Here is a 12,772-nt window from a genome sequence, read left to right as displayed (position 1 = left end):
CCACGAAACGATAACCTCTTCTTAAGGCCAAATATCCACACAAACCCAAACCGGGGGAATTCCGCAATAAATTACCTCCTGCCGTCACACTTAAGCAAGCATATAATAGGTAGAAGCTTCTTTTTTTTTTCTTCTCTCTTACGTGCTCATGCGGATGAGTATTCACATGCATACATACATATATATTTCCTTTACAGTTCTCCTACAACTAATTCGAAATATTGTTCTTTAACAATCTGGCTGTATTGCATGCTGCCTAAGCAAAACCGCTGCTATTTCAACCGCCTGATATCCATTTCTCGAGGCTACATGCTAATGAAGAAAACAACTTAAACAATCAAAACACAGAGAGAGAAAGGGGCCCGGAGCATCGCGCCGCTACCTGCAGACTCGACGATGCAAACACTTTGGTTGGCTCTGAAAAGAGCCGTTGAGGTTGTTGGGGGGGACGACTGGCGACGAGCGCGATGTGCCGCCTACTTGGAGCTGGTGTACTTGGTGACAGCCTTGGTGCCTTCGGACACGGCGTGCTTGGCCAGCTCGCCAGGCAGCAAGAGACGCACCGCAGTTTGGATCTCCCGGCTCGTGATGGTCGAGCGCTTGTTGTAGTGGGCCAGGCGAGAGGACTCGGCCGCGATGCGCTCGAAGATGTCGTTCACGAAGCTGTTCATGATGGACATGGCCTTGCTGGATACTCCAGTGTCCGGATGCACCTGCTTGAGCACCTTATAGATGTAGATGGAGAAGCTCTCCTTCCTGCGGCGCTTCTTCTTCTTCTTGTCGGTTGCGCGCACATTCTTCTGCGCCTTTCCGGCCTTCTTCACGGCCTTTCCCGACGGTTGAGGGGGCATGACGATCAGTTACGACGGCGCTCGGGGAGACGGACGGTGTCGAAAGAACGCGCGCGCAGGGGCGCGCGGCGTTTTTATACTGGCACCGTGGTGTTCAAGCGACCGGAGCCAGGCCGCCGCGCGATTGGTCGACGCGTCGCGGCCTCCTCACCCTCCCTCCAGCGCTCCCGTCGCGGTATCGCGGCGCGCTCTCGAGGTTCGTAGTATCAAGCAGCAGCCCGTTCCTGTCTGTTCTCGCACGCGGCGTTCCCCGTTCTTTCTCGAGCGTACAACAGAAGTCACCATGTCAGGTCGCGGAAAAGGAGGCAAGGCCAAGGGCAAGAGCAAGACCCGCTCGAGCCGCGCGGGACTGCAGTTCCCCGTGGGTCGAATTCACCGTCTCTTGCGTAAGGGCAACTACGCGGAGCGCGTCGGAGCGGGCGCCCCCGTTTACCTGGCCGCCGTCCTCGAATACCTGGCCGCCGAGGTGCTCGAGCTGGCGGGCAACGCTGCTCGGGACAACAAGAAGACCAGAATCATTCCGCGCCACCTGCAGCTGGCCATCCGAAACGACGAGGAGCTGAACAAGCTGCTCTCGGGAGTTACCATCGCCCAGGGCGGCGTCTTGCCCAACATCCAGGCCGTGTTGCTCCCCAAGAAGACCGAGAAGAAGGCGTGAGCGGTCTACCGCACGTCTGTGGAGGCGCGCCCGCCGCATCAGCAGCGCCCAACTAACGGTCCTTATCAGGACCAACCAACTGCCTGCCACGGCGGGGCCTCGCTGTGTGATACCTTTGGGTTTTGTTTTTTTTATTTGCTCTGGACCGCTGCGTCCCTCTCACGCTGGCTGTTTTTTCAAAGTGTTTGCCTCACTGCGCGCCGCACACAGGTTGGCTTTTATTTAGTTTTATCGGCCCCTTCTTCCTTTCCTTTTCCTGGCCCAGTCGCTAGCAGGAGGCCAGTAGAGCGTTAATAAGGGGCATGACCAGCGCATTGTTTTTTTTTTTGGCAGTTCCCTAGCAGGGGTTTCACATAGCAGCGCTAGAGAGAATGACGAAGTGGCTTTACTGAGACAGTAATAGAGAACAAGGGACGGGATTTTTTTTTTTTTTTCGCCACCGCGGGCATCTGCCATAGATACCGAAGGACGTGAACTGGGACAGCGGAAATAAGCCACAGCAGGCAGAATGCAGACACGAAATAAAATAGGTGAGCGGACGGTAATATCGACAGAAACTATTCACACAGCAATAAATACGTACGCGGCGTATCAAGGTGCACCTAATGTAGGCGGCGCGTGCTGCATTCACTTGCGCGCCCAGCGCCGCATTTACCCCCACAAAACTGGGCGCGCGCGCGTGACTTGTGCAATGATGTTATTTACAAGCGCGAGCCCGCGGAAGACGCCAGGGCCATGGCTTTCAACAACTCACCTCGTTTTCCAGCAGCTGCGAAACGCAGTGTTCGAGAGAGAGGGACCGGCCGGGTTCGGAGCTCGGTTTCGTGCGCCCGTGGCCAAAGCAAACATTTGGGTGGTCCTGAGAAGGACCGTTGTGATGCGTTGCTGCGGCGGCGGCGGCGGCGCCAAGTGCCGGGCGCCACTGCGCTCTAGGCGCGCTCGCCGCGGATGCGCCTCGCCAGCTGGATATCCTTCGGCATGATGGTGACGCGCTTGGCGTGGATCGCGCACAGGTTGGTGTCCTCGAAGAGACCGACCAGGTATGCCTCGCTGGCCTCCTGAAGTGCCATGACGGCCGAGCTCTGGAAGCGCAGGTCGGTCTTGAAGTCCTGAGCGATTTCTCTCACCAGGCGCTGGAAGGGCAGCTTGCGGATGAGAAGTTCGGTCGATTTTTGGTATCGGCGAATTTCACGAAGTGCCACGGTGCCAGGCCTATATCTGTGAGGCTTCTTCACGCCTCCGGTAGCTGGCGCACTCTTACGAGCAGCCTTTGTGGCCAGCTGCTTGCGGGGGGCCTTGCCACCGGTGCTCTTGCGCGCGGTTTGCTTCGTGCGAGCCATGGTGCCGGACGCGGACGCTGGTAACGGACGGACTGCCTTCGGAGACGGGCGGCGAGAGACTGTGTTCCGCGCCGCGCGGCGGCGCTGCTCCCTCGCGCCCTCTCTCCGACCCGATTGGTCCCCGCTGACGGACCGATAGCTTCCCTCCGTTCTGCGGCGGCCGCCAGAATGCTGGAAATACTACTTTTCGAGCGCGCGTTGGTTTCGCGCCTGGCAAAGGTGAGACAAGTGGGTGTGGAACCGTGGTCTAGCGCAAGATTACGGTGCGCCTATCCTTTAGGTTTGCCCGCACAGCAAAAGCAGCCCTCTGGCAGGAGCCGGGCGTACGCGGCAGCGTCGACTTTGCCACCACACCAGGGTGTCGACGCGGTTGCGGGTCGTTCCGTGTGGCGTTAGCGCACTGCAACGAGCTTGTCTTCTTGGACATACCGGGCAATGAGTCTTTCGAAAAGAAAGGCGAAGCTACTAGCGCGACAGCAAGCAATGAATGCTCCGGGAGACATTCTGAGTATAGAACTGAACTTTAGTTGAGGAGGAGAAAGTAATTATTTTCGCTGTTTGTTGGCTCATTTCAATAGGCAAAGGAAGGAGGCAGCAACCAAAATTGTTAAGTGCACTGCGGTCGGCATGAGCGAATGAATGTGAGAGGCGAGTGTAAAGATTAAAGTGGTGGCGTGCAATTTTATAAAAGGCACTTTTTCTCCCTGCCCAGGCACTGTGGCTGCTTTCCCAAGCTTGGATGTGGATACCTTACAGTGTGTCGCCGCCGCATGCCTGAAAAGCACGTGCCGTTACTGGTGTAGAACAGACTGTCGCGCGTGTAAAAAAAAAGCGGCGATTGTTGGCCGAGTTAGGCCGCATTACTGGAAAGCAATCATAGAAGGTTCAACGCCAGCGGAGAAGACAAAAGTGCGGAGCAAAACGAAGACCCACTACTTCTCACAGCCGCCTGCGAAGTTCATGCGCTTCGCTGGATAGGTATGCGCACAACGCTATCAGTTAGAGGCTTTCTTGTCTTGGAGACAAAGAGCAACGGGATTGCGAAAAAAAAAAAAAACTCCCCGGGCGCCAAGCTCGCAAACCACCGCAAGAGATGAACCAATTTACTATTTACTGCACAGAAAGAACTGGGCACAGTGCAGTGCACGGAAGCCGCGCATAAATGCCTAAAAGCTCTCCTGCATCTGCGGGACAATATGCTTCGAGTACTAGGCAGGCAAGGTTAGTGAGCAAGAGCAGCGCGCGTAAAGAATGCATCCCATCTCTCCGTAATTGAGGTGTACTTCCTGCGGTCACCTTAGAAACAAACGGAAGTGCATGCCTGGGTTAGATCAACTGACTGCGGCCAATTGAAAAAAATAGAAAGAAAAGTGCTTTATATCCACTGCCCTGTCGTTTTCCTTGCATAGCATAGGCCAGGATGTGCATATCTGTAGGGGCCCGCGTAGAATAGCGCTCTGCTACGGCCGCACCGCAACGAAATTTGCGGGCACAGTTCCGACGCTTCTAGCTTGCAAACCAAAAATAATAACAAAAATTCGCGCAGGACGTCTACCGGCCTGGGTGCGAGCCCCCATTAAAGCGCCCAACGCTTGCCACGCAACGGAATACTTGAGGCCCGGAGCTGAGCTGCTCCTCCCTCCCTGCCAACGCAACACAGTCGGCGCAGCGCGGGGCTGCGGCGCCCCCTTCGTGTCGCCTGCGCAAGTATACCCGCCTCCGAGACAGCAGAGTCCGCGTCGCGCAGTCGACTGCTGCTGCCGCGCGAAGCAAAAACCGACTCGGGTAAATGATGAATACGTGGATTTTTCCCGCGGCGCTTTTTCACCCTGAGAGAGTTAGATTTTTTGCATAGTCGTTAGAAACTTTTCAGACGACTCCTTTACAGCAAGCAGAGAAAGAAAGCTATTCATGTCGGGTTCTGTGGCACAAAATATTGGCCTAAGGGAAAGGTTCAAGTCCAATTTTCCTCTTTACTGGAGACGACTGACTTTACACCTGTGCTCTTGTGTGCGCACTCCATTCTCAGGCGTTAGTAGGGAAGGTGGGTCCTCTCGTTTGTATTATTCCATTACATCCTTTCTTTGCAATGAGGCTCCCACACAGATCCTGCATATTCCAGTTTCCATGGGAGAAGTGCTTTTGCACGCTATTATTCACAGGTACGTTTCGGTGTCTGTACTGCCTGTCAAAAACTCACGAATTGAACCTGCTCCAACAATGTGGTCTCATAATAATAATTCACTGCAAGTGATCGTCGCAAACACAAATTGGACAGCGACTGGGCAGTCGGAGGCAATAACGCTTCCTATGAATTTGGACAACTGTCTGTAGCGGTGCACCAGTGGGATGGTAAATCATCTAATTGTACTCATAACTGGGGAGAAAAAAAAAATGACTCAAGACTAAAGAGGCATTCGGCGGCTCATCCCACCCTGCAGGTTCCTTAAAGTCGACTGTGACGAGAACGTCCGCACCGTCGTGTACAAAAAGTTAAGTCCCCCCAGCATTACAATGTTGTTCCAGGTCAGCGGAACACGCTACAGAACCAATCATTGAGTCACTTGGAATGCAGACAACCAAGCTGTGTGCTTCTTTTCCCCCTTTTCACTTGAGGCAGGGGCTGTTCGCGTGCTGCAATGGTTTGCAATTTGTCCGTCCCGTTCATTCCTGTGTTTTTTATCTGGAGTTACACTCTGGAAGCCCAATTTGACGAACAAAGGCCTATTCAGGAAACGAAACACGATGCTCCATTTCGCACGTCTCTCGGCCAGGTGTGTTTACCTCCAGGTTTCAGATTATGAGAGGCGCTCTGCATACAAGGAATGGCTGCAAGTCGTCCAATTTTTTTTCTTTGACGCGCGCACGGCTGCTGAAATTCGCCAACAGTGTTTCTGCCACAGACATGTAAAGCTGACTAGCACAGCCTTATGGCACACTTGGGCTCAATAATGTGATAGCATTACCTGGCCACATGTCCTGCAGGCAAGAAAGCGCCCCACATTTACGATAGAGAAAAACTGTAACGGTTTTGGACCAAACGCAATGCAGTGCAATCATTACACCGCCTTGAATATTTCGATTCGGAACGCAGCTCTGCGCCGATGAGTTGGGTAAACTTGGTGCGGGAGAAGAAAAAAACAAAAAAACTCGCCGCCGCTGTCACGTTGGGAGTAGGAACTGTAATTGGCTACTTTATAATGCCCTTCATTTCACAAAAAAATTTCAACGCAGAACACGATGGGCCAAAAAATAAAGAGGGACCTTCGCATCTCCGCTCTTAACCAGACTTCGGCGAATCGTTCTGTTTGCATTTCCCCCCCCCCCCTTTTTTTTTAAGCGGTAGCCAACATTATCAGTCGCTCTTTCCGCGACATTCAAACGAGCTGTGATCATTTCGCAGGCGGACACGAGTGATGCGCAACTGCGAAGCTCTGCATTTCGCATACCCTACTTGTTGTTGCACGCACTACGGCACAAAGTCGAGCATACCTGACCCCGAATTCCATGAGGCCCCGCATTTAAAGCGAAAAAAAAAAAAACTGTGCTCTTCTGGAACGGTCACCTCTCGAACACCGCCTCACTTGAATCCCAGACGGTCAATGCAGAAAGACTTTGCAAATTCGAGCACACACTTTGTTTTACTCCGTCCACTGCGTTTGACAGTGACTGACTAGGCAAACAGCGAGCATGCTCCCTCGGACGACACTCACAGTACTGACTGCACGCGCTACTGCACAGAGTCAAGAACGGAACTGCTTACCTGAGACCACTCCTGGTTGCCGTTCGGTCGTGATCCGCTCGCTGTGGCAGGCCGCAAGGAAAGGAAAAACGGATGCAGAAAACGGTAGCAAAACAAAGGGGAGAGAGGGACACACGAGAACCGGAGCTCTGGTTCGCATGACCAGCGGCTGCCCATGCAGCAGTTGGGTAGCCCTAAAGAGGGCTGTTTTTCGCGAGAAGGGTGCTTGCACGACGCCGAAGTCCAGACGGCACACGGTGGACGGACTAGCCTCCGAAGCCGTACAGAGTGCGGCCCTGACGCTTCAGCGCGTAGACCACATCCATGGCGGTGACAGTCTTGCGCTTAGCGTGCTCCGTGTACGTGACGGCGTCCCGGATCACATTCTCGAGGAACACTTTCAACACGCCGCGGGTCTCCTCGTAGATCAGGCCCGAGATGCGCTTGACACCGCCTCGGCGCGCCAGACGACGGATGGCGGGCTTGGTGATGCCCTGGATGTTGTCTCGCAATACCTTGCGATGGCGCTTCGCGCCTCCCTTGCCGAGTCCCTTGCCACCTTTTCCGCGACCAGACATGATGGTGCCGACGACGAAGTGTACACTCCGAGGCGAGAACGGGGAATGATGGTGTTACGCTCGGCGGCCTGTGGTGCTGGCAGCGCGAAGCCGCCATTCGCTGCGGCGCCTCGACCAATGAGAGTCCGCCTCCGCAAGCGCCGGCTCGCTAGCACTACTGAGCCCTCTCGGAGGGCTGCCGCGCCGCCAGCAAGGTAGCCAAAACGACCGCATCAAGGCGCACACGTAAACAACCAAGCAACGCGAAGACTGCCCCATTCTGCATCACGCGACCCCCCACCGCGCAAGAAAAAAAAAAACGGAAATAGCAAACAATGGAAAACGAAGCGCACCTCCTACACTTCGCAATAGTGGCTGTATAACCGATATTTGGTCATGCCTGCTCCGTTTGCATGGAAAAAAAAAAAATACTTGATGCCTAGTCGTTGCTGCTGTCAGTCTTTTTTTTTTTTCGTGCGTGCCTGCGTTGCAAGCAAACAGGTGCGCGTGGTTTCTGTTTGCTGCCCCCCCCCCCCCACTGGCAGGGGAGAGTTTACACCGTTAAATCGCGCGCCCCTTAAAGACACACCAAGGACACCGTCATTGCTGGCGCTACCAACAATTAGCGGGTTTCGCGACTTGTGAAGCTGCAGAAGCGGTTTTTTTTTTTTGTCCTCAAAACCTGCCCGTTCTCAAAACGTGCATTGCTAAGGGGAAATTAAGCACTCACTTATCGTGTGTGTGTGTCCCCAACTTCCCGCACACACTTCACCGTGTCCGTGACCACATCGGAGCGGGCCCTTGAGAGGGCGACTACGGCCGTTCGCGGCGCACGTACCTCGCTCCCCCTCCTCTCCCGGTCGCCAGGATGCCGAGAAACGACCAGTTTCTCTTGCGGACTACATAGAAATACGTTTATCTCAAAAAGTAACCAATGCACAGCTTTAAAATTTTCCAGCCACATAGAACAAATGTCTCACCACCTCTCTTCCCACTTTCGGCTCGCTGGATCGAACCCGAGCTGTGCGAGCGTCGCTTTCAGTTTTCCGACCATTGCCAGGCTATTGTGCACACGCGCGATACGATAATCTGCTCGTGTTCGAGGACTTACTTGCTCTATCTGGCACGACAGCATCGGCCGCAAGAAGCCAAAGAAGGTACCAAACAGCTGCCAGCGTCGGAATTTTTCGCCGTTCTTACCGGGGAAAAAAAAAAGAAAACAAAAACGCGGGCGCGCCGCACGCGCTGGGGGACACGCACATTACTAACGACACAGCAAATTGTGCTTGTAGCGCTTCATATTCTGCGAGTGCGCGCTCGCCCGGTGGCCAGTGTGAAGCGTGGCTTCTCTGCGGACTGATTTGCTACAGCTACGTCCGCCGCACTGTACTGCCCAGTTCTACGTCCTGCACATTGGTGTATGTAACCCTTACAGCTGTACGTAAGTACTTCCTCCCTCCCTTCGAATACCGCTGGCCAGATGGGGCACGCCACGGGTGGCAAACTGTTTTCCTTTCGAATTTCCTAAGAACAGACTGAGGGAACACAGTGGCCTCCCCGACGTCCGCAGGCACGTGTTGCGGCCACGAAACGATAACCTCTTCTTAAGGCCAAATATCCACACAAACCCAAACCGGGGGAATTCCGCAATAAATTACCTCCTGCCGTCACACTTAAGCAAGCATATAATAGGTAGAAGCTTCTTTTTTTTTTCTTCTCTCTTACGTGCTCATGCGGATGAGTATTCACATGCATACATACATATATATTTCCTTTACAGTTCTCCTACAACTAATTCGAAATATTGTTCTTTAACAATCTGGCTGTATTGCATGCTGCCTAAGCAAAACCGCTGCTATTTCAACCGCCTGATATCCATTTCTCGAGGCTACATGCTAATGAAGAAAACAACTTAAACAATCAAAACACAGAGAGAGAAAGGGGCCCGGAGCATCGCGCCGCTACCTGCAGACTCGACGATGCAAACACTTTGGTTGGCTCTGAAAAGAGCCGTTGAGGTTGTTGGGGGGGACGACTGGCGACGAGCGCGATGTGCCGCCTACTTGGAGCTGGTGTACTTGGTGACAGCCTTGGTGCCTTCGGACACGGCGTGCTTGGCCAGCTCGCCAGGCAGCAAGAGACGCACCGCAGTTTGGATCTCCCGGCTCGTGATGGTCGAGCGCTTGTTGTAGTGGGCCAGGCGAGAGGACTCGGCCGCGATGCGCTCGAAGATGTCGTTCACGAAGCTGTTCATGATGGACATGGCCTTGCTGGATACTCCAGTGTCCGGATGCACCTGCTTGAGCACCTTATAGATGTAGATGGAGAAGCTCTCCTTCCTGCGGCGCTTCTTCTTCTTCTTGTCGGTTGCGCGCACATTCTTCTGCGCCTTTCCGGCCTTCTTCACGGCCTTTCCCGACGGTTGAGGGGGCATGACGATCAGTTACGACGGCGCTCGGGGAGACGGACGGTGTCGAAAGAACGCGCGCGCAGGGGCGCGCGGCGTTTTTATACTGGCACCGTGGTGTTCAAGCGACCGGAGCCAGGCCGCCGCGCGATTGGTCGACGCGTCGCGGCCTCCTCACCCTCCCTCCAGCGCTCCCGTCGCGGTATCGCGGCGCGCTCTCGAGGTTCGTAGTATCAAGCAGCAGCCCGTTCCTGTCTGTTCTCGCACGCGGCGTTCCCCGTTCTTTCTCGAGCGTACAACAGAAGTCACCATGTCAGGTCGCGGAAAAGGAGGCAAGGCCAAGGGCAAGAGCAAGACCCGCTCGAGCCGCGCGGGACTGCAGTTCCCCGTGGGTCGAATTCACCGTCTCTTGCGTAAGGGCAACTACGCGGAGCGCGTCGGAGCGGGCGCCCCCGTTTACCTGGCCGCCGTCCTCGAATACCTGGCCGCCGAGGTGCTCGAGCTGGCGGGCAACGCTGCTCGGGACAACAAGAAGACCAGAATCATTCCGCGCCACCTGCAGCTGGCCATCCGAAACGACGAGGAGCTGAACAAGCTGCTCTCGGGAGTTACCATCGCCCAGGGCGGCGTCTTGCCCAACATCCAGGCCGTGTTGCTCCCCAAGAAGACCGAGAAGAAGGCGTGAGCGGTCTACCGCACGTCTGTGGAGGCGCGCCCGCCGCATCAGCAGCGCCCAACTAACGGTCCTTATCAGGACCAACCAACTGCCTGCCACGGCGGGGCCTCGCTGTGTGATACCTTTGGGTTTTGTTTTTTTTATTTGCTCTGGACCGCTGCGTCCCTCTCACGCTGGCTGTTTTTTCAAAGTGTTTGCCTCACTGCGCGCCGCACACAGGTTGGCTTTTATTTAGTTTTATCGGCCCCTTCTTCCTTTCCTTTTCCTGGCCCAGTCGCTAGCAGGAGGCCAGTAGAGCGTTAATAAGGGGCATGACCAGCGCATTGTTTTTTTTTTTGGCAGTTCCCTAGCAGGGGTTTCACATAGCAGCGCTAGAGAGAATGACGAAGTGGCTTTACTGAGACAGTAATAGAGAACAAGGGACGGGATTTTTTTTTTTTTTTCGCCACCGCGGGCATCTGCCATAGATACCGAAGGACGTGAACTGGGACAGCGGAAATAAGCCACAGCAGGCAGAATGCAGACACGAAATAAAATAGGTGAGCGGACGGTAATATCGACAGAAACTATTCACACAGCAATAAATACGTACGCGGCGTATCAAGGTGCACCTAATGTAGGCGGCGCGTGCTGCATTCACTTGCGCGCCCAGCGCCGCATTTACCCCCACAAAACTGGGCGCGCGCGCGTGACTTGTGCAATGATGTTATTTACAAGCGCGAGCCCGCGGAAGACGCCAGGGCCATGGCTTTCAACAACTCACCTCGTTTTCCAGCAGCTGCGAAACGCAGTGTTCGAGAGAGAGGGACCGGCCGGGTTCGGAGCTCGGTTTCGTGCGCCCGTGGCCAAAGCAAACATTTGGGTGGTCCTGAGAAGGACCGTTGTGATGCGTTGCTGCGGCGGCGGCGGCGGCGCCAAGTGCCGGGCGCCACTGCGCTCTAGGCGCGCTCGCCGCGGATGCGCCTCGCCAGCTGGATATCCTTCGGCATGATGGTGACGCGCTTGGCGTGGATCGCGCACAGGTTGGTGTCCTCGAAGAGACCGACCAGGTATGCCTCGCTGGCCTCCTGAAGTGCCATGACGGCCGAGCTCTGGAAGCGCAGGTCGGTCTTGAAGTCCTGAGCGATTTCTCTCACCAGGCGCTGGAAGGGCAGCTTGCGGATGAGAAGTTCGGTCGATTTTTGGTATCGGCGAATTTCACGAAGTGCCACGGTGCCAGGCCTATATCTGTGAGGCTTCTTCACGCCTCCGGTAGCTGGCGCACTCTTACGAGCAGCCTTTGTGGCCAGCTGCTTGCGGGGGGCCTTGCCACCGGTGCTCTTGCGCGCGGTTTGCTTCGTGCGAGCCATGGTGCCGGACGCGGACGCTGGTAACGGACGGACTGCCTTCGGAGACGGGCGGCGAGAGACTGTGTTCCGCGCCGCGCGGCGGCGCTGCTCCCTCGCGCCCTCTCTCCGACCCGATTGGTCCCCGCTGACGGACCGATAGCTTCCCTCCGTTCTGCGGCGGCCGCCAGAATGCTGGAAATACTACTTTTCGAGCGCGCGTTGGTTTCGCGCCTGGCAAAGGTGAGACAAGTGGGTGTGGAACCGTGGTCTAGCGCAAGATTACGGTGCGCCTATCCTTTAGGTTTGCCCGCACAGCAAAAGCAGCCCTCTGGCAGGAGCCGGGCGTACGCGGCAGCGTCGACTTTGCCACCACACCAGGGTGTCGACGCGGTTGCGGGTCGTTCCGTGTGGCGTTAGCGCACTGCAACGAGCTTGTCTTCTTGGACATACCGGGCAATGAGTCTTTCGAAAAGAAAGGCGAAGCTACTAGCGCGACAGCAAGCAATGAATGCTCCGGGAGACATTCTGAGTATAGAACTGAACTTTAGTTGAGGAGGAGAAAGTAATTATTTTCGCTGTTTGTTGGCTCATTTCAATAGGCAAAGGAAGGAGGCAGCAACCAAAATTGTTAAGTGCACTGCGGTCGGCATGAGCGAATGAATGTGAGAGGCGAGTGTAAAGATTAAAGTGGTGGCGTGCAATTTTATAAAAGGCACTTTTTCTCCCTGCCCAGGCACTGTGGCTGCTTTCCCAAGCTTGGATGTGGATACCTTACAGTGTGTCGCCGCCGCATGCCTGAAAAGCACGTGCCGTTACTGGTGTAGAACAGACTGTCGCGCGTGTAAAAAAAAAGCGGCGATTGTTGGCCGAGTTAGGCCGCATTACTGGAAAGCAATCATAGAAGGTTCAACGCCAGCGGAGAAGACAAAAGTGCGGAGCAAAACGAAGACCCACTACTTCTCACAGCCGCCTGCGAAGTTCATGCGCTTCGCTGGATAGGTATGCGCACAACGCTATCAGTTAGAGGCTTTCTTGTCTTGGAGACAAAGAGCAACGGGATTGCGAAAAAAAAAAAAAACTCCCCGGGCGCCAAGCTCGCAAACCACCGCAAGAGATGAACCAATTTACTATTTACTGCACAGAAAGAACTGGGCACAGTGCAGTGCACGGAAGCCGCGCATAAATGCCTAAAAGCTCTCCTGCATCTGCGGGA

At 55.0% G+C, this 12,772-nt stretch overlaps 7 protein-coding genes across 7 annotated transcripts; 2 read left to right on the top strand and 5 right to left on the bottom strand.

Moving 5' to 3' along the window:
• Nucleotides 1-141: 141 nt before the first annotated feature.
• LOC144094282 (histone H2B) lies at nt 142-858 on the bottom strand. The gene has a single exon (XM_077628217.1). The coding sequence runs from the start codon at nt 849-851 to the stop codon at nt 477-479; it is 375 nt and encodes a 124-aa protein (XP_077484343.1). The 5' UTR covers nt 852-858; the 3' UTR covers nt 142-476.
• A 141-nt stretch (nt 859-999) lies between these two features.
• Nucleotides 1,000-1,831, top strand: LOC144094281 (histone H2A-like). Its single transcript, XM_077628215.1, has one exon. It carries the CDS (start codon nt 1,135-1,137, stop codon nt 1,507-1,509), a length of 375 nt encoding a protein of 124 aa, XP_077484341.1. The 5' UTR covers nt 1,000-1,134; the 3' UTR covers nt 1,510-1,831.
• A 371-nt stretch (nt 1,832-2,202) lies between these two features.
• LOC144094280 (histone H3) lies at nt 2,203-2,948 on the bottom strand. The gene has a single exon (XM_077628214.1). It carries the CDS (start codon nt 2,847-2,849, stop codon nt 2,439-2,441), a length of 411 nt encoding a protein of 136 aa, XP_077484340.1. The 5' UTR covers nt 2,850-2,948; the 3' UTR covers nt 2,203-2,438.
• Nucleotides 2,949-6,548: 3,600 nt separating this feature from the next.
• Nucleotides 6,549-7,408, bottom strand: LOC144094279 (histone H4). Its single transcript, XM_077628213.1, has one exon. The coding sequence runs from the start codon at nt 7,167-7,169 to the stop codon at nt 6,858-6,860; it is 312 nt and encodes a 103-aa protein (XP_077484339.1). The 5' UTR covers nt 7,170-7,408; the 3' UTR covers nt 6,549-6,857.
• Nucleotides 7,409-8,872: 1,464 nt separating this feature from the next.
• On the bottom strand, nt 8,873-9,589 carry LOC144094277 (histone H2B). The gene has a single exon (XM_077628212.1). It carries the CDS (start codon nt 9,580-9,582, stop codon nt 9,208-9,210), a length of 375 nt encoding a protein of 124 aa, XP_077484338.1. The 5' UTR covers nt 9,583-9,589; the 3' UTR covers nt 8,873-9,207.
• Nucleotides 9,590-9,730: 141 nt separating this feature from the next.
• LOC144094276 (histone H2A-like) lies at nt 9,731-10,562 on the top strand. The gene has a single exon (XM_077628211.1). The coding sequence runs from the start codon at nt 9,866-9,868 to the stop codon at nt 10,238-10,240; it is 375 nt and encodes a 124-aa protein (XP_077484337.1). The 5' UTR covers nt 9,731-9,865; the 3' UTR covers nt 10,241-10,562.
• A 371-nt stretch (nt 10,563-10,933) lies between these two features.
• On the bottom strand, nt 10,934-11,679 carry LOC144094275 (histone H3). Its single transcript, XM_077628210.1, has one exon. The coding sequence runs from the start codon at nt 11,578-11,580 to the stop codon at nt 11,170-11,172; it is 411 nt and encodes a 136-aa protein (XP_077484336.1). The 5' UTR covers nt 11,581-11,679; the 3' UTR covers nt 10,934-11,169.
• Nucleotides 11,680-12,772: the final 1,093 nt, after the last annotated feature.

The sequence above is a fragment of the Amblyomma americanum genome, chromosome 6 (genome assembly GCF_052857255.1).
Source record: "Amblyomma americanum isolate KBUSLIRL-KWMA chromosome 6, ASM5285725v1, whole genome shotgun sequence".
In the NCBI taxonomy this organism is placed as follows: domain Eukaryota; kingdom Metazoa; phylum Arthropoda; class Arachnida; order Ixodida; family Ixodidae; genus Amblyomma; species Amblyomma americanum.
The sequence above is the reverse complement of the archived record's forward strand: the minus strand, read 5'-3'. Positions and strand labels throughout refer to the sequence as shown.